The sequence below is a fragment of the Hippopotamus amphibius genome, chromosome 4 (assembly GCF_030028045.1).
Source record: "Hippopotamus amphibius kiboko isolate mHipAmp2 chromosome 4, mHipAmp2.hap2, whole genome shotgun sequence".
NCBI classification, from domain to species: domain Eukaryota; kingdom Metazoa; phylum Chordata; class Mammalia; order Artiodactyla; family Hippopotamidae; genus Hippopotamus; species Hippopotamus amphibius.
Window position 1 is genome coordinate 187,248,334 of NC_080189.1, and position 22,809 is coordinate 187,271,142.

Genomic DNA, 22,809 nt, shown 5'->3' on the forward strand with positions numbered 1-22,809 from the left:
AGCTGCATACGGTTGTGTGTGCAGCAGAGTTGTGCCACAGAACAGCTGCATCTCCCCCAAATTCCCTCCCGCTGCCCTGGAGAGGCCATCCCTCCCCGACCCCCAGCCCCTGGCAACCACGGATCTGACTGCCTCTCTCTTGCCTTGCCCTTCCTGGAACGTCACGTGAACGGACCTGTACAGCCTTCGGGTCTGGTGTCTTTCCCATAGGAAAGGCACTGGAGGTTCCTCCCCGCTGGGCACACGCACAGCCCCTTCCTCTTGTGGCATCTCATGGACAGAACGCAGGGGTCACCTCGTTGCCAGCTGAAGGACACCCAGTTTGTTTCCAGTTTGGGGTGCCCGTAGATAAAGCTGCTGTAGAGTCATACACAGGCTTTTGTGTGAACGTAAGTTTTCATTTCTCTTGAGTGAATACTGGGAGTGGGAATCCTGGGTCACCAGGTGCTGAGAGGCGACCACGCTATTCCACGGGGCTGCACCACGCTACATTCTCCTCTGTGACATGCAAGAAATTTTTGCTTCACAATTTCATCAGCATGTGGTGTTGCCGTTTTCTTCATGTCACTAGTTTCCGCCATTCTCGTGGGTATGCAGCGGTATTGCCCTGTGGTTTTAATTTGCATTTAATGACAAAGGACCGGGAGCATCTTTTCATATGCTTATTTGCCATCATGCGTGCTGTGTTCAGATCTCTGGCCCATTTTTAAATCGGGTTACTTGTTCCTTTACTGTTGAGTTCTGGAAGTTCTTTGTATATTCTGAATACAAGTCCTTTATCTGATACATAGTTTGCAACCATTTTCTGCCAGTGTGTGGCTTCTCATTTCCTTTTAAATCTGAAATTGTATCTTCTTTTTGATTCCTGTTATTTAGTTTGTGCTTTTTCTTTCCCCTTTTTTGCTGTTTATTTTTCTCAGAAGTCGGTCAGTTTCATTGGTCGATTCTTTTCAGAGAACGGACTTTGTCTCCACAGACCTTTTCCCTCACACCTTCGTTCCCTATTTCGTCCATTCACAAGCTTATTTTCACCTCCGTTTTCAAACTTTCTTTGGGTTTATTCTGTCCGCCCCCCAACACCTTCTTTTCATTTGATTTTCAAAATTCAGGGACAACGTGCATCCCGTGTACAATATTCCTCCCTTCCCTCTGCAGCCTCTCCCCTCACCCCACGCCTCCTGCGCTTCCTACGATGGGGACGCAGCTCCTTTCCACACACGCAGCTGGAAGCAGCACTTTTGCTGCCCACCCCCCACAAGCCTGGATACGCACACAGTGTTTTTATTACCATTCAGGTCCAGGTATTTAAGATTGTCTATTACGATCTCTTCTGTAGCTCAGGAGTTCTTAGCTACATGTGTGTTACGGTGCTCGTCTACAAACATTTCCCCAACACTGTACTATATTTTCAAACAAAAGGCACAGTTAAAAGAATTGTACAGGGAAACCCCACATACCCACCACCTACCTTCTACAGTGAACAGCTCACTGTGCTTCTCTTTCATGCATCTCTTCATCCATCCATCCATCCATCCATCCCCCCTTCCCTCCATCCATCCAACCATCCACCCCTTCCCTCCTTCCCTCCATCCATCCATCTACCCCTCTGTCCCTCCCTCCCTCTATCCACCCCTTTCCATCCCTCCCTCCCTCCCTCCATCCACCCCTTCCCTCCATGCACCCATCCATCCACCCCTTCCCTCTGTCCATCCATCCATGTGCCCATCTCTCTATCCGTCCACTCTGCCCCCTCTCTTTTCCCTGCAAGTCCCACTGTCTTGTCTTGGGGGCCTGACTACAACTAGGGGTGCTGCTTCCACACCCTGTGCCCTGGTAGATGGGAAACCAAGGACAAAACCCTGATGGCTGGATCTTTGGGGCTGCTGCCTGCCCACCACCCATCCAAGGGCCCACTGTGGGCTCAAGACAGGGGTCTCAGACATTCCAGGGACTCAGAGGTTGCCTCCTAGGACCCAGGCAAGGGCTAAACCTTTCTCTGGACTGTGCGGGGTGTGGACAACCCTGGCCTGCTGGGTTAATCCTTTGCTGCACAGGCTCAGAAAAGGGTTCTCTGAGGGTGACCCTGAAGCCAAGCCTGGCAGGGTGAGTGCAGGGAAAGACTCAGGAAAGGCTGAGCCCTCGACGGCTGGGACATGGGGTGGGAGTGAGGTGGGCAGGGGAGGGGCAGGTGGGCAGGCCCTGGGCAGTGCATGGAGTGATGGCAGGGCTCAGGCAATGCCACAGCTGGAAGAGGGGTGTCGGCCAGCTTGCTCTTCCCTCCGCGGGGCTAGACCCTGGGGAGGCAGGTGTCTGGGGAGGGGTCCCTGGGCTGGAGGCTGCCAATGCCCACTGGAGGGAGAAGGCTGCTTTGTTTTTTGTTTGTTTGTTTTTTAAGCTCTTTACTGGAATATAATGGCTTTACACTCTTGTGCCAGTTTTGAGGTTCACCGAAGTGGATCAGCTGTGTGTATACACACGTCCCCACGTCCCCGGAAGCCTGATTTGAGTGCAGGGCTGGTGCCTGCAGCCTGAGCTCTGGTATGGGGGGGGCACTGCTGCAGGCCGGGCTCCCCCACCTCCCCCCGCCCCACCCCCGCTGTTCCCCAGCGTGGCCAGGCCCTGATGACCGACGTGCCCTCCCAGCTGTCCAGCCGCAGGCCCGGGCCCCCAGAGCCCCCAGGCTCAGGGCAGGGGCCTCTGGGGCCGGAGGACCCTCTCCTGGCCCAGCCCCGCCCGCAGCTGAGCCTGGGCCCACCTTCCCCTCCTCCGGCTGGGCCAGCGGTCCGCCCGCCCCGCCTGCAGAGCCCCAGCCTCCCCAGGCCTGTTTCCCCCGGGACAAGGGGGACCCACAGGCAGGGGATTCCCTCCCTCCCCCCGCTTCACAGGGGAGCCGGAGGCACAGCCTGGGCCGGGCGCCTAAGGTCACCTCACGGAGACACGGCTGCGGACCCCAATTTCATCCACCTCAGGCCCCAAATAGCCGCCTCCCTGTCCGCCTCTGGCACAGAAACTCCAAGAGCGGGCGGGGAGGGGGGCCCTGGGTCCGCACCTGCGACCCCACCGCCCGGGGAACCGGGCGGGCTCCGCCGCGCCGCCTAGCGGCCGTGGCCGGCACTGCGCCCGCCGGCCCCCTCCCGGCCGTCCTCGGGGCCCATGCGCCGGCCCGGGGTGGAGGGGGTGGGCGCCGGCGAGGGCAGCGGCAGGCGGAGGCGGGGCCCAAGGCCACGCGCTCCTCTGCGCGGTGCCGCCCGCCTTCCCCTCAGCGCCCCGACTACAGGGACACGGACCCCCAGCCCGCCGTTCCCGCGCAGTGAAACGGGCGTAGGGCGCCCAGGGCGCCAGCGGCGGGGCGGGGGGAAGGGCACCCACCGGGGGGTCCGGGGTCTCAGCCGCCCCGCAGCCCCGCCCCCACGGCGGCCCCCGGGCTTCCCCGCCCCCGCCCTCCCGGCCCCTCCCAGCCGCGCCCCCCAGCCCCCCGCCCCCCACCGCGCGCCGGCAGCTCCGCCGCCTCCCGGCCGCGCCCCCGCCCGGGCCCGAGCGCGCCGGGGCCTGTCGAGGCCGCTGGCCGGGCAGCGCCGGGGCGGGCCTGCGGCGGGCGCGGGATTCGGGCAGCGCGGCCCGGAGGGGGCTCCAGGCAGCCCCGGGCGAGCCCGGGCGGGCAGGGCGGAGGCGCGGCTCGTGCGGGCGTCCTGGGCCCCCGCGCGGACGCGCGCCGGGGGGAGGGGGGGGCCGCGACCTGGTTCCCGGGCAGGACCCCCATCCCGGGCTCAGACGGCGGTCGCCGCCGTCCCTTTGATTTGCGCAACGCTCTGCGAGGTAGGTACCCGCGTTCCGGATGCGAAAATCGAGGCACAGCTGGGATTCGCGCCCAAGACCCAGACGCCGCCCCCAACTCACGTGGAGGTTTGCGCAGAAACAGTTGGTCGGTCGTGACCTAGGGGGTCTCATCTGTTCGTTGGGCAGGGCAGGGCCCGCCCTCCGAGGTGGTGAGAACTCCCGGCGCACGTGCGGGGCACCCAGGGCCAGGGGCGCCCGCTTCCCCAGAGTCCTCCTGCGCCAGCCCTCCTTGCCCCCTCCCCGGGAGAGCGGCGATCCCTCGGGGCGCGGAAACTGGGAGGCGGTGGAGGGGAGGCCAGCTCCTGCCAGGGCCGTTCTGGGGGTGCAGGGGTGGGCCCCGCCCCCGCCCTAGGCCTGGGGGCCTCCCCCGCCCCCTCGGGAATCCAGCTTTCCGCGCCAAACCGCCGAGGGGGCCGAGGGGGCCGAGGGGGCCGAGGAGGTGGCGGAGCCGAGCGCGCTGACACACGCGCCTGGAATTCCCGGGGCAGCCGGCGGCCTCGGCGACCCCTCCGCCCTGGGCCGGCCCCAGCCCGCGGGGGCGAGAGGAGGCCGGCTCCCCGACGGGGCGGGGCGCGCCCGGACCTCCTCCTCGCGGAGCCGCCCCGCCGGGTTCCTCCAGGTGCTGCAGCCCGGCCGCCAGTGCGTCCCCGCCCCCAACCCCCGCCCCCACTGCCTCGGTTTCCCCCTCTGTGCCAGGGGCGTTTCTTCCATCACTGGAGCATCCGTCAGGGTTCTGGGGGTTGATACTTGAACAGTGTCTGCACCGGCGTCTGGTGAACCGTGAGGGGGGCTTGTTACAACTATGCGCAGGACAGACTCAGCCACGGAGCCCCCGCCCCGCCCCTTTGGGTCGGCTCCCTGGTGCCGGGTGTGGGGATGGTCCTGCAAGCGTGTGTGCTCCTTCGTGTGTGAAGGCGTGGGCCTGTGGAGTGTGTGCTGGTGTGAATGTGCTCACGCAAGCAAGCATGCGTGCCCATGTGCCCACAGGAGTGTGCGTGTGTACACACGCATGTGTTGGCCACTTCCACGGGGAGTTGTGCAAATGCAGTGGGGGGGGGGTCCCAGGTACCAGCCCCTGGGGACGTTGGACCCCTGCAGGTTTGCCCAGCCCTGCCCCTTAGCCCTTGCTAAGGAGCACGGTACCATCTGAGGGTCCAGGCTTGTGTGGCAGGCCCAGCTCCTGGGGAGGGCAGGCCTGTGCCCGGGGCACAGATCTTCAGCCCAGCTCATCCTCCAAGCCGAGGGGTCTCCCCCGGCTCCCGTGACAACAGAGCCCCGAAGGGGAGCCAGCCACAGGAAGCTCCCAGTCCTGACGTGCTGGCCGCTGGCACCAAGGGTGGGAGCTGCCACTCACCGTAGGCCAGGACTGGTTGGTCCCAGGGAGGAGGGGTCCTCTGGGCAGATGTGCTGGGGAGCTGGTAGCCTGCAGGGGGACAGTCACCACCGGAACCAAAACAACTGTGGTGCATGGAGCCCCCTCCCTGGGGGGGTGCCGGGAATGCCCCTGCGGTGAGGGCGAGCCCTGAGGGCCTCTCCCCAAACGGGGCCCAGGGTGGCTTCCCAGACCTGTGCCTGCCCTGCCCTGCACCCACTGCCCCCCCCCCCCGGGGCTGGTAGTGGAAGGAGCGGGGGCCACAAGCTACAGGCCAAGACTTGTCCCTTTGCCCTGTGCCGAGGCCAGGCGGGTGTCCCTGGACCTCAGCCCTTTATCAGAGGCCAGTGGGGCCCCGTGGACTGGCCCGGCCCCTCTGTGCCTGTGATCACTGCCCTTCAAGGCGCCTCTCTGTGCCCCCCTCAGGGTTTTGGGGCTGGTGGATGACCCTGAGTTCCATCCACCCCCAGCCTTGTCCCTCCTGCCTGCGGCCATCACAGCCTGCCGGCTCTGACCAGAGAGGTGGCATGGTGCCCGCGGCCTGACCCCAGGCCGGGCGCCGAGGCCAGCGAGGAGCCCGGGTGGACTGGGAGCCTCACCATCCACTTCCCGTTCCACACGTGCTGGCAGCTGCTCGGGGACAGGTGAGGCTCAGGCCGCGCCTCCAAGGGTGGAGGAGCAGGGGGAGGCCTCCCACGGGGGCCCCGCTCTAGGCTGAAAGGGCGTGGGCATCGCAATCTCCTGAAGACCGTGGGGGCCTGGCCAGCACTTCTCCCCGCCTGGACTTGCCAAAGCCTCAGACTGACCACACCCTACAGCTGAGCGTCCCCTGAGCCTCTGCGCCCGCCCATAGCTGGGGCTGTGCCCCTCTCACGTGCAGACCCTGCCCTAGTCCCTGCTTCCCCTGCGGTCAGCCTCCAGGGGACAGTGTCCCTCGGCCCTAATGGCCTCCAGCTGCCCGCAGGATCCCCTCCAAGCTCCTGACCAGGTGTTTGCAGCCTCCCCTGCACAGACCAGCCCCCAGGCCCAGCGGCCCCACTGCCTGTGGCCCCCACAGGGCCGACCCCCAGAGCCTGCGCTCTTCCCCGCCCCTCCGCCCCTCCCCTCTTCAGGTCCTCTCTCACCCACTTGGAGAAGAAAGGCTTGTCAGTCACCCAAGGGCAGAGGACAGGTGGCCCCATGCCACCAGTGGCCACCAGGGGGCGCCGTGTTTTGGATGCGGGGCAGGGGTGCGTCAGGGCCTCTCATCTGGGAGCCGGGAGTGGGGACTGGGGGCCCGAGGGGCCTGGCTGTTGGCTGGCGCCTGCCGGGCTTCTTGACGGCTCCGCCAGGTGGTTCCTGTGAGCCCTCTCCCCAGGTGAGGAGACTGAGACCAGAGACGGGGATGCCACCCACACTGGCTCTCAGGAAAGCAAGGGTCGGGTCCGCAGGGGTTTTCAAGTCCACCTTGAATCTGCTGTGTTGCCTCTACCTTGCTGTGTAACTTTGGGAAAATCACCTGACCTCTCTGGGCCTCAGTTCCTCCACCTGTAAAGTGGGGGTGGGAAGGCATTGCCTTGGCTAGGCAGGGCCGACTACTAGGCAGAGCACTGGGCTCTGGCCCCCAGCCGGAGCCTGGCTGGGCGCTGTCCCCCCTCTCTGGAGCAGGGCCTCCCCCCCGCCCCGCCCCTCACGGGTGCCTCTGAAGGCTGCCACCTCAGCAGGCCAGTGGCCTCGCACCCACGGGGCGGGAGTCTGGAGGGCAGTTCAGCTCTAGTCCAACCATCCGGGAACAGACCCTTCCGGGAGCTTCTGGGGCTGCAGCCGGCACAGGCGAGGCCGCCTTCCTGCCAGCAAGCAAGTCGCCGCAGGCTGAGGGCGAACGTGTGCGAGCACGTCTGCGTGTGCCAGGATCTTGTCCCTCAGCGTGCCCTCCACCAGGGCAGCCTGCCGGCGCCCTTTCCCCTCCGAGGCCCCCTGAGGCCCAGAGGGGCAGGGTCTGCCTGCACAGGGTGCCGGGTGGGGGTCAGGGCTGCGCACGCCCCGCCCCGGGGTGGTGAGGGTGACCTTGCGTGAGCAGAAGAGATGCAGGCCCCCCCGCTGCCTCGCCCTGTGGAGCCCACGGGGGCCCCGCGGAGGCCCTCGAGGGAGGGCGGAGGGGTGAAGGCCACGGCCGGGGCCGCCAGAGGTGCCGCCGGCCCGGGCGCTGGCAGCGGCGGGGTTCCCACGCTGCCCCGTGCCAGCCTTGGCGCTCCAGCCTGCCCCACCCTTGCCTTGCGGCGACCAGGGCACCCGGAATGTGGCTGTGGATTCCGTCCCCCGGGGCCACGGATTCCTGTCTCAGTGGGCGAGGGCGGAGGACGGCTTTCCGCCCTTTGATCCTTGCCAACTCCAGGGAGCTGGGCGCGCCCAGGCTTTGCCAGCCAGGCCTTGGGGGCGCGGGGGGGGGGAGGGCAGAGGGGGGTGGACCTCCAGCCCCTGCTCCCTCAGGCTCTGAACCCCAGCTCCCAGGGCCTAGCCCCTCTCCTCGGATGCCCCAGAGACTTCCTGCCAGCCGGGCAGTGGTCCCAGCCTCTCACCTGGGGGCCCAGATCTGCTCGCCACCGTCAGCCTGGGAACCTCCCACACCAGCCCCACCCCTCCCCCAACCCACCCTGGGGGTCAGAGGCCGACTCCCCCCCTGCCAGCTGGGCCTAGTCCTGCTCACCTCCATCCCCGTGCCCCTGCACAGCTGACCCACCCTGAGGCCCCAGGACGTCCTGGCCTCACCTTTGACCACAAAGGAGCCAGCGCTGATCCTGGGCCCCTCGCCCCCAAATCTGCTTGTTTCCTGCCCTTCCCCCACATCCTCTCTGAGCCACTGACAGTTGCCACTCACCCAGTACAATGGGGGCCCTACCCTGTGTTCCAGCACCACCAAGCACCCCTGACCCTGGGATGAGGGGCCAGCCTCTGAGCCTGGGTTGAGGGACAGAATCTCAAAACCCCAGGGACTTGCCTGGTGGCCCAGTGGTTAAGACTCTGCATTCTCAATGCAGGGGGCCCGAGTTTGATCCCTGGTCGGGGAACGCGATCCCACATGCACGCTGCACCTGAGAGTTCGCGTGCTGCAACTGAGGAGCTCCTGTGCTGCAACTGAGACCTGGTGCAAAGAAAGAAAGAAAGAATCTCAAAACCCCAAGTGGGAGGGGTGGCAGAGGGGTCTCCTCGGGAGCTCCTGGGGGCACGGGAGGGGGGGCTGGGGGGTGGGGGGGGATAGGCTAGCTCAGCCCCGCCAGCTCAGCAGCTTCCCTGGGTCTCCTCATCGGCAGGTGTTAATTACAGTAATTAGCACCTCTCCCAGAGGCAGGGGGCTTGGAGCTGGCCTGGGACCTGCTCCTTCGGCCTCAGCCATGTGCCCCACCAGCCAAGGAGAAGGGAGTCAAGGAGGGCTCCACGGAGGAAGGGGGGGGGCGCTCGGCCTCGAAGCCACGCGCCTGGCTCGCGGGGAACCTTCTGCGCCGGTCACTCTCCTGCCCACCGGATGTGTGCACACCCACCCCACCGGGTCAGACCCGGCCCGGCCAGGGACTGCCGGAGACCTGCGTGCCCTTTCCCAACCGGGCGCCGCCCTCTGGGGACACGGAGAGGGGCAGGGCCAGGCCAGGTCCTCAGGGTCTGCACGGGGGGGCTGAGGAGGAGGAGGCATCCTGCGACCCCAGCAGCCAGGGACGCTTCCTGGAGGTGGGGGCACGGCATGGTCCCTCAGGTGCAGGAACGCATTCCTCCCAAGGTGAAAAGATGGAGCGCGGCGGGGCCCGCGGGGAGTCCGGAGACTTCCGCGAGGCCGCGCACCGCATCCCAGCGCCGCGGCAGGGCAGGGCCAGGGCCGCGGATGCCTGTGCTCCCGTCGGGCACGTGGCCGGCGCGGAGGAGGGGCGGGGAGACGGGCTCCCGACCCCCCAGCATCTGGCCGGACGGGGCGGCGCGGGCGGCGGCACAAGGCGCCCGAGCGCACGGCGTCCCCGAGCGTGTCGCGGCGGGCCCGGCACCCGGCCGCGCTCCAGCGCCCGCCTCGGCCCGCGCCCGGCCCCGCGCGCGCATTCCTGGCGAGGCCGGGCGCCACCGGCGGGAGGGCGGAGGGCACCCCCGGGAAGAGGTGAATTCCTCCCCGGTGGTGACCCAAGGCCGTGTCCACCTCCTGGCCACGTCAGGCCTGGCCCCCGGGGGAAGCTAGGGGTGGGACCTGCTGGCCCAGGAGGTGACAGGCGGGGAGATGGTCCGCAGAGGGGCGGGGTGGCGGGGCCAGCTGGCAGCCGGCGGGGGTGGGCGCTGCTGAGCCCGGGAAGCCTGTCTCGGCGCTTCCGAGCCGGCGGGGCTCAGCAGAGAGCAGAGACGGAGGCGCGGGGGGCCTGTGTGGTCTCGCGGGGAGTGGCAGGGATGAAGCCAGCCGGGAGGGCCTGGGAGGCTCGCTGCCGCTGGTGCCCCTTCCTTCAGCCCTGCCTCCACGCCTCCGCGCTATCGACAGTCAGCTGCTGGGCGCCCATGTCCTGCTGTGGGCTGGGCCAGAACGCCCGCCGCAGCCAGGGAGGGTGTGCACTCTCTCTGCCTTTAAGGGCGGGGAGTCTCGGCGAGGTCTGCAGGGGCCGCCAAGAGCCGGGAGCAGCGCGGCGCAGAGCCTCCTGGGGCCCTGGTGGGGGGTGGGGGGTGGGGGGTGTGGGGCACCAGGGAGGGCTGGGCCCTGGGGACCAGCTGGAGGGCCGGCTGCTTCCCCCACGCTCCCAGGCCCCTCCTCACTCCCATGTGCCCAGCTTGCCCGCACTGACCACACCCGCAGGCCCCAAAGGGAGGGGTAACAGAGAAGGTACTAGGGGGAGAGCATCAGAATGGCGGCACAGAGTGGAGAGGCCGGAGGTGCTCAGAGGGCAGGAGAGTCCGGGTGAGTCTTGAGAGGTGCAAGCAGGGGCCCCACGGAGCAAAGGTGGACCCCGGAGAAGCGCCTGGTGTGGTCCACAGGGCAGAGGTGTGAACGCCAGCTTGCAGGCGAGGCTGGAGGGAGGAGCACGAGGGCAGCAGGGGCCATGGGACGTGCTTGAGCGGGGGAGTGACATGGTCAGATGCGAGTTGTGGAAAGATCACCCCAACAGACACGGTGAAAACATGATGTGCAGGATTGTAGAATGATCCATCCTTCAGGCTGGACCGATGTTTACTGAAAACATCCCCTAATGCTGGGTATTAATTAAGACAGTTTCCAGATTTCTGGTTAGAGGTAGTTCTGCACACAGCATCGCTGTCGGGTTTTGAGTCATGAAGACAGATTTCTAGAAGTAAGTAAGGACTCTTGATGGTCATCACCTCCTGGCCAGTGAAGTTGTGCCAGCTTCACACCCCCCAGCGACCCAGGGCTTCCCCTGCCTCTCTGCCCGCCATGCCTCGACCCTCCCCCCAAGCCTCTTCTCTGTCACTGGGCCCTGACGCCCCCTCCTGGTTGAGCTACAGGAGCCCCCAGCTTTGATCTCCCTTATGTGCCAGGGACCCTGCTCGCTGTCCCCAGCCGAGACTCCTTCTGAGAGCCAGCGGTGCTGCCAGCTGGCCTCAGGACCCTCGCTGTTGCCCCCACCTCCTTCAGAGGCGCCCCTCCCCTGGCTGCTCAGGGGTGGGAGTCATTCCTTCTTGTCCCTCCCGCATCAGTCCAGCCTCCTAACCCTCCATCCACTCCAGCACCCCCCAGGCAGTCCTCCCCCACCTGCCCCCTCCCTGCCCTATTCCAGCTGCCAACACAAGCACACACGTGGCAGGGCAGTCCCCTGCTTTAAAGCCTGCCGTGGCTCTCCAGTGCCCACAGGAACAGACCCACACTCCCGTCAGCCCCCTGCCCCGCTGTTTGCACACCCCCTCCCATGTCTGTCTCCCATGCTGGTGGACACAGGGTCTGACCCAGACTCGGGGATGGAATGTGAAGATGTTGAGGGCCCTGGGGCCGAACCAGAGAAGCTCAGAGGGGCAAGGGCTCAAATGTGGCCAATTTTGCAGACCCTGTTCTGCTGCTGCCCGTCCTCTCCGCATTCAGGCTCACACAGCCCTGGCACACTCTGCCCACAGCCCCACCCCTCCTCCCTGTCCCCGGCCTCTGCCTCTCTGGCCTTCCCAGGGCCCCAAACCTCTTCACATCTCACCCCTGAGCCCGAGTTGGACCCTGTGTCCCCAGCTGTGGCAGGGAAAGCCCTCACCAAGGGTCTCCTCGGGGCTGGGACCTACACCCCAGAGAGGTCACGTGACTGGCTTGGTGTCGTGCAGCCAGCCCAGGATCAGGTGGCTGGACAGAAGGGAGATCCCCTGGCCTGCCCCCTCCAACCTCTCTGGAAGCTCCAGGCTCAGGGGGGCGCTGACTCCAGATCTCCTGCAGGGTCCAGGCCCAGGCCCCCATCCCCACCACACACACACACACACACACACACACACACGGCAGCTCGGCTGAGCCAGATGGCGGATGGGCGTGCTGCAGCACGGCCCGGCATTCCTGGCCTGATGGTCTGGGAAGAACCAGGCAGGTGTGGTCACCACCCCAGTGTCTCTCTCAGGCCATGGAGGGCTGAGCAGAGAACACCAACACAGCCCACTGACCTGTGACCAACTGTGTGGGGCAGAGGGGCCAGGACGTCCTGTCCTGGGAGCCATGGGAGGGGCAGCCTTGGGGAAGGCTGGGTCCCAACACCATGGATTAGGAGACTAGAGCCCAGCCCCTCGATGCAAGTGCTGGGGTGGGGGCCAGGGCAGCTCCATCCAGCCATGGGCCAGCTGGGATCACAGGCAGACCCAGAGGGCCCACGACGCCAACAGAGCAGAGACCCACCCCAATGCTCAGAGCCTCCTGCAGGTCTCCAAACCCACAGAAGTCTGGGCACCAGAACCAGCAAGTGTGGCCAAGGCAAGAGCAGCATGAGTGCAGTAGCATCGCCTTCACAGCCTGGCCCCAGCCCATGAACATGGCAGAAAAGTGTCACCCATTCCAGTTTTCTGTTAAGGTTTGGAAAGATATTTCAGGGTTCTTTTCCCCCATAAAGGATTTGTGGATTTCAAGATTAATTCCTGAATATTTTATAATTTTTGTTTTTTTTGAAAATAACATCTTTCCTGTTATATATGTATTTTTCAGTGACTTGAAGGAATACTATTGACCTTTGTATTGGGCAGCTCTGTTAAATTCTGATTAGTACTAATAGTTAATCTGTTGATTATTTTGGCATTTCCGTGTAAGTTAACATGTTATTTGAAAAGACATGGTGATGCAATTTTGTCTCCCTTCATCTAGTTCCTAAACTACTGATTTCTTTTTCTTGTCTTATTGCATTGGCCAGGACTTCCAGAATAACACTGAATAGTAACTGTAAGAATGAACATTCTTTTGTTATTTCCAACCCCGAAGGGAATGCATGCAAAGTGTGTCTGTTAAGCTTGCCAGAGATTTGAGCAAAACAGTCCTTATTAATTAGGAAAAGTTCTTCTAGCTTCTATTTCTAAAGTTTTTTTTTAAATCATTGGTATGTATTAAACTTTATCAAATGCTTTATCTGGCATCAATGTAATGATTACATTTCTTTTCTTCTTTAACCTGGTGAATTGTTGTGTTAAAATTTCTGGTATGAACTACCTTTAAATTACCGAGAGAAACTTTATGTGACCTTAACATATGGTTGGATTTTTAGCTACCTAATACTTTAAGATTTTTAAAATTCATGATCATAAATAAAACTGGTTTACTTATCGTGTGCTTCTTTTTTTTTTCTTTTTTAAATCTTTATACTAGCTTCATAAAATTGGTTGGACCACTTTCCCTCCATTTCTCTTTTTCTGGAACAACTGAGGGTTTGGTAGATCTAACCTGTGGTAACTACTGGGTTAGGAGCTTTGGGAAGTGTGTGTGCGCGAGCGTGTGCTGGGAGAGAGGTTTGGTTACTATTTTAATTTTTTAAACAGTTATTAAGCTCTTGTGGTTTTCTCTTCCTTCTTGTTTGGATTTCAGTATTTTCAATTTTCTATGCATCTATACATTTTGGCTAGTTTTTCAAACTTATTGGTGTATACTTAAAACAATTCTCCTACATTTAGAATAATGATCATATGGCTAGAGTTATTTACCCCCCTTTGTCCTATATTTTGTTATACCTCTTTTTTTCACTTAGTCACTCTTGAAATAAACTATTTAGAGAGCCCACTTTGATTTTGTCATCATTTCTACTTTTCATTTTTGTTCCTTCTTGGTTTATGTTTTTATTATTTCCTTCCTTCTTCTTTATTTATTTGGATTTATTCTGTGCTATTTTTATAGATCCCTGACTTAGTTGATTTTTTTCAGTCTTTCTTATTTTCAGATAAATATATTCAAAGGTATACAATTGTCTCTAATACTGTTTTAAACATGTCCCACAAATGTTAAGTTGTAGAGTTTCCATTATTGTTAAATTCTAAGTATTTTGTAAGTTATCTTATGAATTCCTCTTTAATCCAAATGTTATTTTAAAACATGTTTTAAAAGTTTCTGAATATGGCATTTTAAAGGCATACTTTTGTTATTGGTTGCTTTTTTGGAAAATTATATTTCATTTACTTACTGAGTATTAAATTCACAGAATAGAATAAAGAACCCCCACTCCCTACCACACTCCAGACACCCTGTTTCCCTTCCAGAGTCAACTAGAGTTTCCAATTTATTTTGTGTCCCTTTGAAGATATTCTAGGTATGGCCAGCATAGTAAATGACTCAGGCCATGCTCATTCTCAGCCTTTTTCCTTCTCCTTTCTCTGTTGTAGGGTCCTCACAGTTGGTTAAATGCTCGATTTCCCTGCCTCCATGGCAGCCAGGAGCAACCACGAACTCAGTTCCGGCCCATGAGGTACAAGCAATGCCTGCTGAGAGGGACACTGAGGAAGCATTTGTTTTTCTAATAGAACGTGGGACCCATGTGGCTCTCAGGGCCTCTTCCCCAACCCCCTTCTTCCTGACTTGGGCACTGCCATGAGGGCTGGAGACCAGCAGCCATCTTGCGACTATGGGGCAACAAGGCTGAGGGGGACCCTGACCTGCTGCAGAGAGCAGAATGGAAAGAGGAGGCCCGTGCTGGGCAGCGAGCCAGGACTGGGACCACTTCCTCAGGGCCTCATGAGAAAAATAAATGCCTATTTGTTGACATCATGCTGTTAGATTTTCTTTTACTTAGAGCCAAACCGTTCCTAATGTAGAAAACCACACACATGCACGTTTCACAGGGCCCAAGTACTGTACCCTCAGCACCTTGATTTTTTCACACAACCGTCGACAGTGGCGACTATCCTTCCTCAGGGCCTGGAGAGCTGGCGGTGGCACATCCCCCCTTGTACACACACCGCGGTTCATTTAACCTGCCCTGCTGGCCTTTCGAGATGTTTCCAATCTTGCTGCTGCGGGTCGTGCTGTAACGCATAACCCTGCACGTGCTTCATCTCACACACGTGCAGTCATATCTGTAGGGCAAATGCCTAGAAGGGGCGACCGTTGTCCTTATGATGCCGAGTTTGCCGACCCTAGAACGTGGCCCGCCTTGCGTCCACACAAGTCTGTGTGCGTCCCTCAGTGGGATCCTAGTCCTCTTCCTTTGGATCTTATGCGTTTCTCATTAGGTTTATTCCTGAGTATTCTAACTTTCTAGAGCTATGCCCAGTGGGATCTTTTCTTTATTATCCCTCATGCCAACAAGCTGTTTTTTGTACAGACCAAGGCTAAGGATGATGCAGTTTCTCTCCCAGGCACAGTGCTGAAATACTGTTTGTAATAGAATTTAAATCGATCCCCTTGGGTTTTCCAGGGATTTAATCATAGCTGCAAAAAAAACCCCAAACAAAACGAAACAAAACGAGAAAACCTGACGTGTTTCCTCCTTTGCTATTTTATTATTATTGTTGTCGTCGTTACCGGCTGGACCTCGCGGCCTGTGGGATCTAGTCCCCGGCCAGGGGCTGACCCGCGCCCCCTGCAGTGGAAGCACAGAGTCTCAAGCACTGGCCCCCAGGGGAGCCCCCCCTTTGCTATTTTTATGCATCATTTTTCTCTTCTCCACTTGCAAAAACATTAAGTAACAGTGATAACAGAAGACAAACTTTGAGTTACTTTAATAGAAATGATTTTAGCATCTCCCCCATTTGCCATGGGGAAGGCTCAGGGACGTGTATAAATGTGTGTCATCGTATCAAGAAAATCTGATCAAGAATGCATGTGGGTTCCAGGCAGGACATCATAAGCGGAGTTACACCTACCGTCCTGCCATAAACAACGATGACATCAGGCGACTGTATGAGACAGTTATTCCAGGAGTCGAGCAACAGGTGTCGTGGGACTGCAGCCCTTGAGAGGACGGAGCGCCACGAGGTGAGCCCCATGTTTGCCCTGGTTTCCCTTCCAAGGTTCAGAGAGCCGAAGCCAGAACAGAGATCTTACTGGCTGAGGAGGCAGAGGTCAGGGTTTGGGGCTCCTGAGGGGCTGGGGGGGCTGCAGCTGGCAGGGTCCGTCCCACGCAGGAGGGAGCACAACGAGGGCACAGAGGAGCCAGTCTGACACCCATTCCCTTGAGGGGGGCTCCCGCACCAGCTGGGGGCCCTACAACTTAACTCAGCTCGGACACTATCTACTGGACACAGCATCAGACCCCACAGACTAAGGGCTCAGTCCTACAAGACTGCCCCCACCTCAGACCATCACCACAAATCCAGCTTGTCACCTGTGCTTCTGCCCGATTTCATATGGACTGGAGGTTCCAAGGACCCCCTCCTTGAGTTTGATTAATGTGCAAGGACAGCTCATAGAACTCAGAAAACCAGTTTACTCACTAGATCACCAGTTTATTGCAAAGGATATTAAAGGATACAGATGAAGAGATACCAGGACGGGGCCTCGTACACAGTAACTTCCGTTCCGGTGGAGTTTGTATGCATCCTGCTTCACCGGTGGGGAAGCTTTCTGAGCTCTGCCCATGGGGGTTCCATGGAGGTTTCATTACTTAGGCGTGATTGATTAAATCATTGACCACTGATCACTGATTCAACCTCCAGCTCCTCTCCCTTCCCCAGAGGCCAGGGTGGGAGGACTGGAAGTTCCAGCCCTCTCATCAACACGGTTCGCTCCCCAGCAACCAGATGCCATCCTTGCATGGTTTCAAAAGTCATCCATTAATATTACAAAAGACACATTTACTGCTGTCTTCACAGGAAATTCCAGAAGTTTCAGGAGCTCTGTATCAGGAACAGGGACAAAGACCAACTATAAGCCTGCAGGGGGGTTCCCCTCAGATCCTGGCTGAGGGCCAGGCTGCATATGTGCAGGGAAGTCTTCCACAAAGCCCCGCAGAGGTGGCTACTGTGGGGCTGAGAGCTGAGATGAAGAAACCAGCCACGGGGCCATGCGGTGACACGGAGGTTCTTGTCCAGCTCCAGGGGAGAAACCTCACTGGGCACTTCGGGTGATCAAGCAAAACCCCAGAAAGGCCAGGATTTAGGAATAAGAATCACACTCCAGAACAAAGGACAAAACCTAGCACTAAGAACAAATCTGAAACAGACCCACCCTTCCAAAGCGTGCCACCACGCCAGACGTGACCGTACAATCTGCTAGGATTTTAACTGCCATCCAGGACAAAGCAACACCTTTTAAAAGAAGGCAACGTCACGTACACTACTTTTAATACAGCAATCACAATGTCTAGCATATAATAAACAATTATTAGACAGGAGAAAAGCTTGGAAACATGACCCATAGCTAAGAGGGTAGAAGTCCCTAGAAAGAGATCCTCAGTGGCCGGATTTCGTGGACCAGAACTTTACCAGAATGGGCATTATAAATATGCCTAAAGATTTAAAGGAGCAAATGAACACATGAGGGAACAAATGGAAAATCTCAACTGAGAAATGACAACTAGAAAACAGGACTGAATACAATTTCTAGCCAATGTCTGAAATGAAAAAAAAAAAAATCCCTGGATGTGCTGACCAGCAGCATGGGTCCTGCAAAAGGTGTCGATGAGCGCACGGAAAAGCAAAACTGAATAACAGAAAAATACATATATTTAAACAGCAGACTAAGTAATCCCTGGGACGATATCAAGAGGTCTAACGTGTGTAATTAGGAGGAAAGACGGATAGACCAGAAAATTTTTTTCAAGAAATAATGGCTGGAGACTTCCCAGGTGGCGCAGTGGGTAAGAATCTGCCTGCCAATGCAGGGGACATGGGTTCAATCCCTGCCCCAGGAAGATACCACATGCTGCGGAGCAACGAAGCCCGTGCGCCACAACTATTGAGCCTGAGCTCTAGAGCCCGTGAGCCACAACTATTGAGCCCATGTGCCGCAACTACTGAAGCTCATGCGCCTAGAGCCCATGCTCTGCAACGAGAGGCCACTGCAATGAGAAGCCTGCGCACCACAACAAAGAGTAGCCCCCGCTCACGGCAACTAGAGAAAGCTCGTGTGCAGCCACGAAGACCCAACACAGCCAATAAAATAAATTAATTAATTAACTAAAAAAAAAAGAAAGAATGGCTGAAAATCCCCCCAATTTGGTGAAAAACGTAAACTTATAGATACAGTAAGTTCCAGTATACCGGAACACAAGAGAACCACATCTGGACACGTCACAGTCAAACACTTGAAAGCCAAAGCTAAGGAAAAGGCGACGTAAACCACGACGAGACACCACTTTTGTGTCTCCTTCATTAAAATGGAAAAGAGTATCAACACCAAACGCTGGTGAAATTATGGAAGGAAGGGGACGCGTGCATTGCTGCTGAGAATGTACGACGGTGCAACGCTGTAAAACTCTTTTGCAGTTATATACCCACCCCAGGGACCAGCGATTCCCCTCTTAGTCGCCTCTACAAGAGAAATGGAGACGTACGACCGCAGGCAGCCTGTGTGAGGATGGTGACAGCAGCTCTACGCGTCGCCGCCAAGATCTGCGAAGAGTCTACGCGCTCATCCTCAGGAGAACTGGTAAGGAGATTGTGGCAGAGTCACACCAGGAAGTCCTCTTCAGGGCAAACAAGAATGAGGTACTCATACATGCCACACCGTGAACGAACCTAAAAAATGTTAGACTGAATGGAAAAAAACGCCAGACACAAGAATGTGTACACCTTATGAGTCTCTTCAAATGGAGAACAAGGAAAGTGACAGAACTCAGAGCAGCGGTTGCCTGTGGGGGTGGGGATGCTCCTCCAGGGGCAGCGTGACGTCGGGGTGACCGACATGCCTGATGTTCTGATTGGAGGGGTTGGCCACAGGGTGTGTCCCTGTCTGAAATCCCACTGAGCTGTGTGCTGCAGATCTGCGCGCTGAAATACCCTTCTCCGCGGAAAGGAACCAGGGATCGTGGAGAAGCGGCTCGACGACTGGGTTGGCCGGGAAAAGTGGAAGACGGGCCTGGAACACGGAAGTGCTCGGGGGTTGAGGGGGTGGGTCTGAGGAGCAGGCGCAGTAACACACCCGTGTGAGTTTCCTGATGTCAACTGCTGTGCTCCGCTTGTGAGGAGAATGTCCTTTCTCGTGGGAAATACACAGTAAAGCACTTGGGGGTGATGGGGAACCAGGTCAGCAACCCAGTCCCAAATGGTTCAGGGAAAAAAGTGGAAAATTTTCTGCAGGTTTAAGGTTGTTTCAAACATTTTAAAGACCTGTCCGCTTGACTGTACGTAAATTTTACTTCAGAAGAGAATATATGACAAATTCTATCAAATGCCTCTTCAAGCACTTGAGCAGGAACTAAGATCATGTCTCTCTTCTGCTTTACTAATATGAAGAATTGTATTAAATATTTTCTATTAGTAAATCACCCTTGCGTTCCATGAGCAAACCCCACCTGGTTTTAGAAAAATGAATCTTTTTTTTTTTATAAATTTTATTATTTATTTGTTATTTATTTATTTTATTGGCTGTGTTGGGTCTTCATTGCTGCACACAGGCTTTCTCTAGTTGCGGCGAGCGGGGGCCACTCTTCGTTGTGGTGCGCCGGCTCCTCATTGTAGTGGCCTCTCTTGTTGCAGAGCACGGGCTCCAGGCGTGTGGGCCTCAGGAGTTGTGGCTCACGGGCTCTAGAGCGCAGGCTCAATAGCTGTGGTGCGCGGGCTCAGTTGCTCTGCGGCATGTGGGATCTTCCTGCAGCAGGGATCGAACCCGTGTCCCCTGCATTGGCAGGCAGACTCCCAACCACTGCGCCACCTAGGAAGTCCCAGTAAAATGAATCTTTTAATGTGCTTTTTGATCCTGTATACTAATATTTTAGCATTGATATTAATGAGATTAGTCTGTAATTTTACACTATCGTGCTATATTTTTGGAGTTTTGATATCCATACTATTAAACATGGGAAATTTTCCTTAGTTTTCTATATTCTGGAATACTTTAGTGTATTGGAGCAATCTTTTCCTTGAAATGGATAGTATTCTTATGAAGTTGTCTTGGCCTGATGACTTTTGCAGGGATAGCACTTTGAAAACGGTCTGCATTACTTGGTGTGCTTAGATTTTTAAAGTCTCTTCAGCTATCTGTTATAATATAATTATAATTATTAATTATATTAATTATGATATTTTCTTTGAAAAATCATCTCTTTTAACCAGGCTTTTTTATTTGCTCTGTGTTCATCAAAGTAGTCTCTTATAATTAAAAACAATTTTCTATATCTGTGATGATTTTCCTCTTATTTCTTCTCCTATATATTTTCACTTTCGTCTTTTCTTGATTAGGTTTTCTAATTACCTCTCTATTTTTCTTGATTTTTGTGCCCTCACAGTTAGCTCTTAGGATTATTTTATAGTTCTAACCATCTCTTGTGTTCAAATCGATTTATTTTTGCTTCTAAATTTACTCTGACCCTTCAGAAAAGTTGGCCCATGCTCCTCACTGCAATCACGGCGCACATGTCCAGAGAAGCATCCCTCTCCCTCTCCCAGCTAAAGAGGGCGTCTTCTGAGTGGTCCCAGGCCCCAGGACGCCAGCATCTCCCTCCTCCGTATCCCCCAGGGCTGTGGTGATGGGAGTGGTCTTCTTGGGGCCAGAGTCGGGATAGGAGGGGCATCATCCTTTCCTTACTTTGGCTTCCGCCCTCCCCGTCACACCACGGCCTTTCCAGCCTCTCACCCTCGGCCAGTAGATGATTCCTGAGCCCTGGGTTCCGCTCAGGGTTGGGCAACCAACCAAGAAAAAAGCGAGGTGCACTTCCAGCTCCTGAGCTGAAAATACCGCATCCCAGACCCCTTGTAACTACACACGTCTCAGAAGAGTTCATCCACCCCCCCCAAGTGTGCTCTTCGCTCCCTGGACTGGGACCTGCAGACACCATCCCACACATCCCGTCTTCCGACAGCAAGAATGACAAATCCTGCAAAGCTTTTGATGTGTAAACCTTCTTTTCCCAAATTAGGTTTGTACTTATCCCCCTGGACGTGCTGGGATCCGACACAAATTGCAGGTCTGGGGCGGTGGGGGCCTTGGGGGCGGAGCACGGCGAAAGCCAGCATCTGCTTGCACAGTGACCGCATCAGGAGAGGCCACTGCGAGGCCTTCAAGCCAGGCAGGGCCAGGCCCAGCAGAGGGAGAGGGGCTGCTTCTGCTCACATGGTTGCCGATTCTGGCATCTAGATCTGCCGCCACCCCGCCTCTCAATTCTGGGGTCCAGCCCTGTCCCCCTGACTTCCACAGGGACCTGGGGCGGGGCAGTCAGCCCAGTCTGTCCTGGAGCTCTGCAGCCCTCCCGATAACGCTGTGTCTGGTTTGGGAGCACATCCACTCCACAGGCTTGGGGAGCGAAGACCCTCCTCGTGCTTACAGGAACACTCTTGTTCTCTGACCTGCCTTGAGCTCGGGATTCAGAGCCCCCGATCACACCACTTTATCTCCTTGGGCCCCGGTGCGGCTCTGAGGGCCGGCCCCTCCCGCCACCCTGTGCTGCGCTTCCCCCACCCCCACCGTCATTCCGGGTGAGCACAGGTGATGGTGCAAGCAGCTGTTCCACCTGGGTGTGCCACGTGCCGTGGCTCCAAAGTCCCATCATCTGATCACTGGGTCCTCACAGTGTCCAACCTGACGGGGTGCGTGGAGCGTCCCAGATTCTCCCCCTCGAAGGCCCATCCTCTGCAATGGCCACAGGTGCCCACATGGTAGGAGACAGGACTCAGCTTGGAAAACAGAGACTCTGCTGGCTGCTTTAGGCAGAAAAGGACTGAACTGAGACAGAAAGGGAGGGAAGCCAGGGCGCAGGGGGAGCTGGACGGGCAGGACCTCGGCTGAGCCTCAGAGACAGCGGTTGCAACCCCTCCGCTGCTGGGCCTGCTGTGCTGGAGGCCACGTGACCACAGGTCCTCTGAGGCTCCTCTAGGCCGGAGGGGGCACTGACTTCCAGCTCCTTGGATAGAGCCCAGGTTGCAACAAGCTTCGACCTAAAGAAAGCATCTGAGGTCAGGGTTAGGGTGGCCACGGAAGCACAGTGCCCCCGCCCAGACCCGCAGAAGAGGTGCCCAGCTGAGCCCAGCCACACAGCCAACCCGAGAAACATGAGCTACGAGAACAGCTGTTGTTTTCAGCTGCGGAGATTTGGGGTGATTTATTACACAGGTGCCCCTCAAGGAAGCTGCTGTTCCTGCCGTGGTAGAGAGCCTGCAGAAACCAGAAGGTGTGGCCCCGACATCCACCCCTGGGACCTCACTTAGGACAGGTGCCCTGTGACAGGAAGTCCCGCTGGACGCCCCGCCCCCTGGGCGCCCAGCAGAGATGATGGAAACGGCAGCAGAGCCGGTGATCCGAGGGGCCCGTGGAAGGACGGTTCCGGGGAGCCCACGGGGGCTGCTTACCTGACCCACAGCCTCCTCCAGCCCTGGCCAGACGGAACCAGGTGGACTCGTGGGTCACGTTTGGTCCAGACTTGGGAGGAAGAGAAAGGACATTGTTTGCAGGAATCCCCAAGCCTCCCAAAGCCAGAAGCCCCAAAGAGAAAGACCGACAGTCTTGACTGCACCTGAGTGTAAAACGTCTGATCAGCACGGGAACCACAGTGAACAACACACTGGGAAACCCTGCTTGCAACAGATGCCCAAACGAAGGACGGGTCTGACCACGTACGTTTAGAGGCCCTATTTGGCAAAAAAAAAACCGCAGTTGCCTCCAAACTGGGAGAAAAACGTGCAACATGCATAACGGAAAAACTGACAAATTGAACCGTGTAAAAATTTTAAATGTCTCACAGTAAAAGATACCATAGCCAAACACAGCTGGTCCAACCTGCTTCTCCAGCTCAGGGTACAAATAAGGTCACATATTTCTGTTCTTCGCGGGAACCCCACCTGCTCACACGGTCGGGACTCTTTCTGCGGGAGCTCAGCCCTGCGCAGGGCAGCTTGGCCGCCCACTGGCCTCTCAGGTGTGTTCGCTCTTGACATGGGTGCACCCCCAGCGATAAATCGCCCCCAGGGACACCTGTGCACAGGTGGTTCCCGCGGCGGCAGCGGGGGCTGCCCATCGCGAGGGCACCGTGCATGCCTTCCCGCCCTGGGACGCTGCCCATATCCAAAAGACTGATGTGGACTCTAGGACGACGGCCAAAGGCTGGTTTCTCCTGCTGAAG

The 22,809-nt window shown here is 57.5% G+C and overlaps 1 protein-coding gene across 1 annotated transcript; it reads left to right on the forward strand.

Annotated features, from left to right (window-relative positions):
• The first annotated feature begins 2,622 nt into the window (after positions 1-2,622).
• Positions 2,623-18,656, forward strand: LOC130852005 (collagen alpha-1(I) chain-like). Its single transcript, XM_057732654.1, has 13 exons — positions 2,623-2,819; positions 3,008-3,299; positions 3,472-3,903; positions 4,190-4,476; positions 5,680-5,853; positions 6,897-7,072; positions 7,269-7,376; positions 8,595-9,326; positions 9,665-9,759; positions 10,703-10,826; positions 11,322-11,439; positions 18,023-18,185; positions 18,552-18,656. Exons 1-13 carry the CDS (start codon positions 2,623-2,625, stop codon positions 18,654-18,656), a joined length of 3,003 nt encoding a protein of 1,000 aa, XP_057588637.1.
• Positions 18,657-22,809: the final 4,153 nt, after the last annotated feature.

Bases quoted from the DNA above. Each gene is read 5' to 3' on its own strand.
- LOC130852005 (XM_057732654.1), top strand. From the start codon at position 2,623: ATGACCGACGTGCCCTCCCAGCTGTCCAGCCGCAGGCCCGGGCCCCCA. The intron at 3,904-4,189 runs GTTTGCGCAGAA...CCCCCGCCCTAG, and splicing joins CGCCCCCAACTCACGTGGAG to GCCTGGGGGCCTCCCCCGCC. The intron at 9,760-10,702 runs GTGTGCACTCTC...CTTATGTGCCAG, and splicing joins GCCCGCCGCAGCCAGGGAGG to GGACCCTGCTCGCTGTCCCC.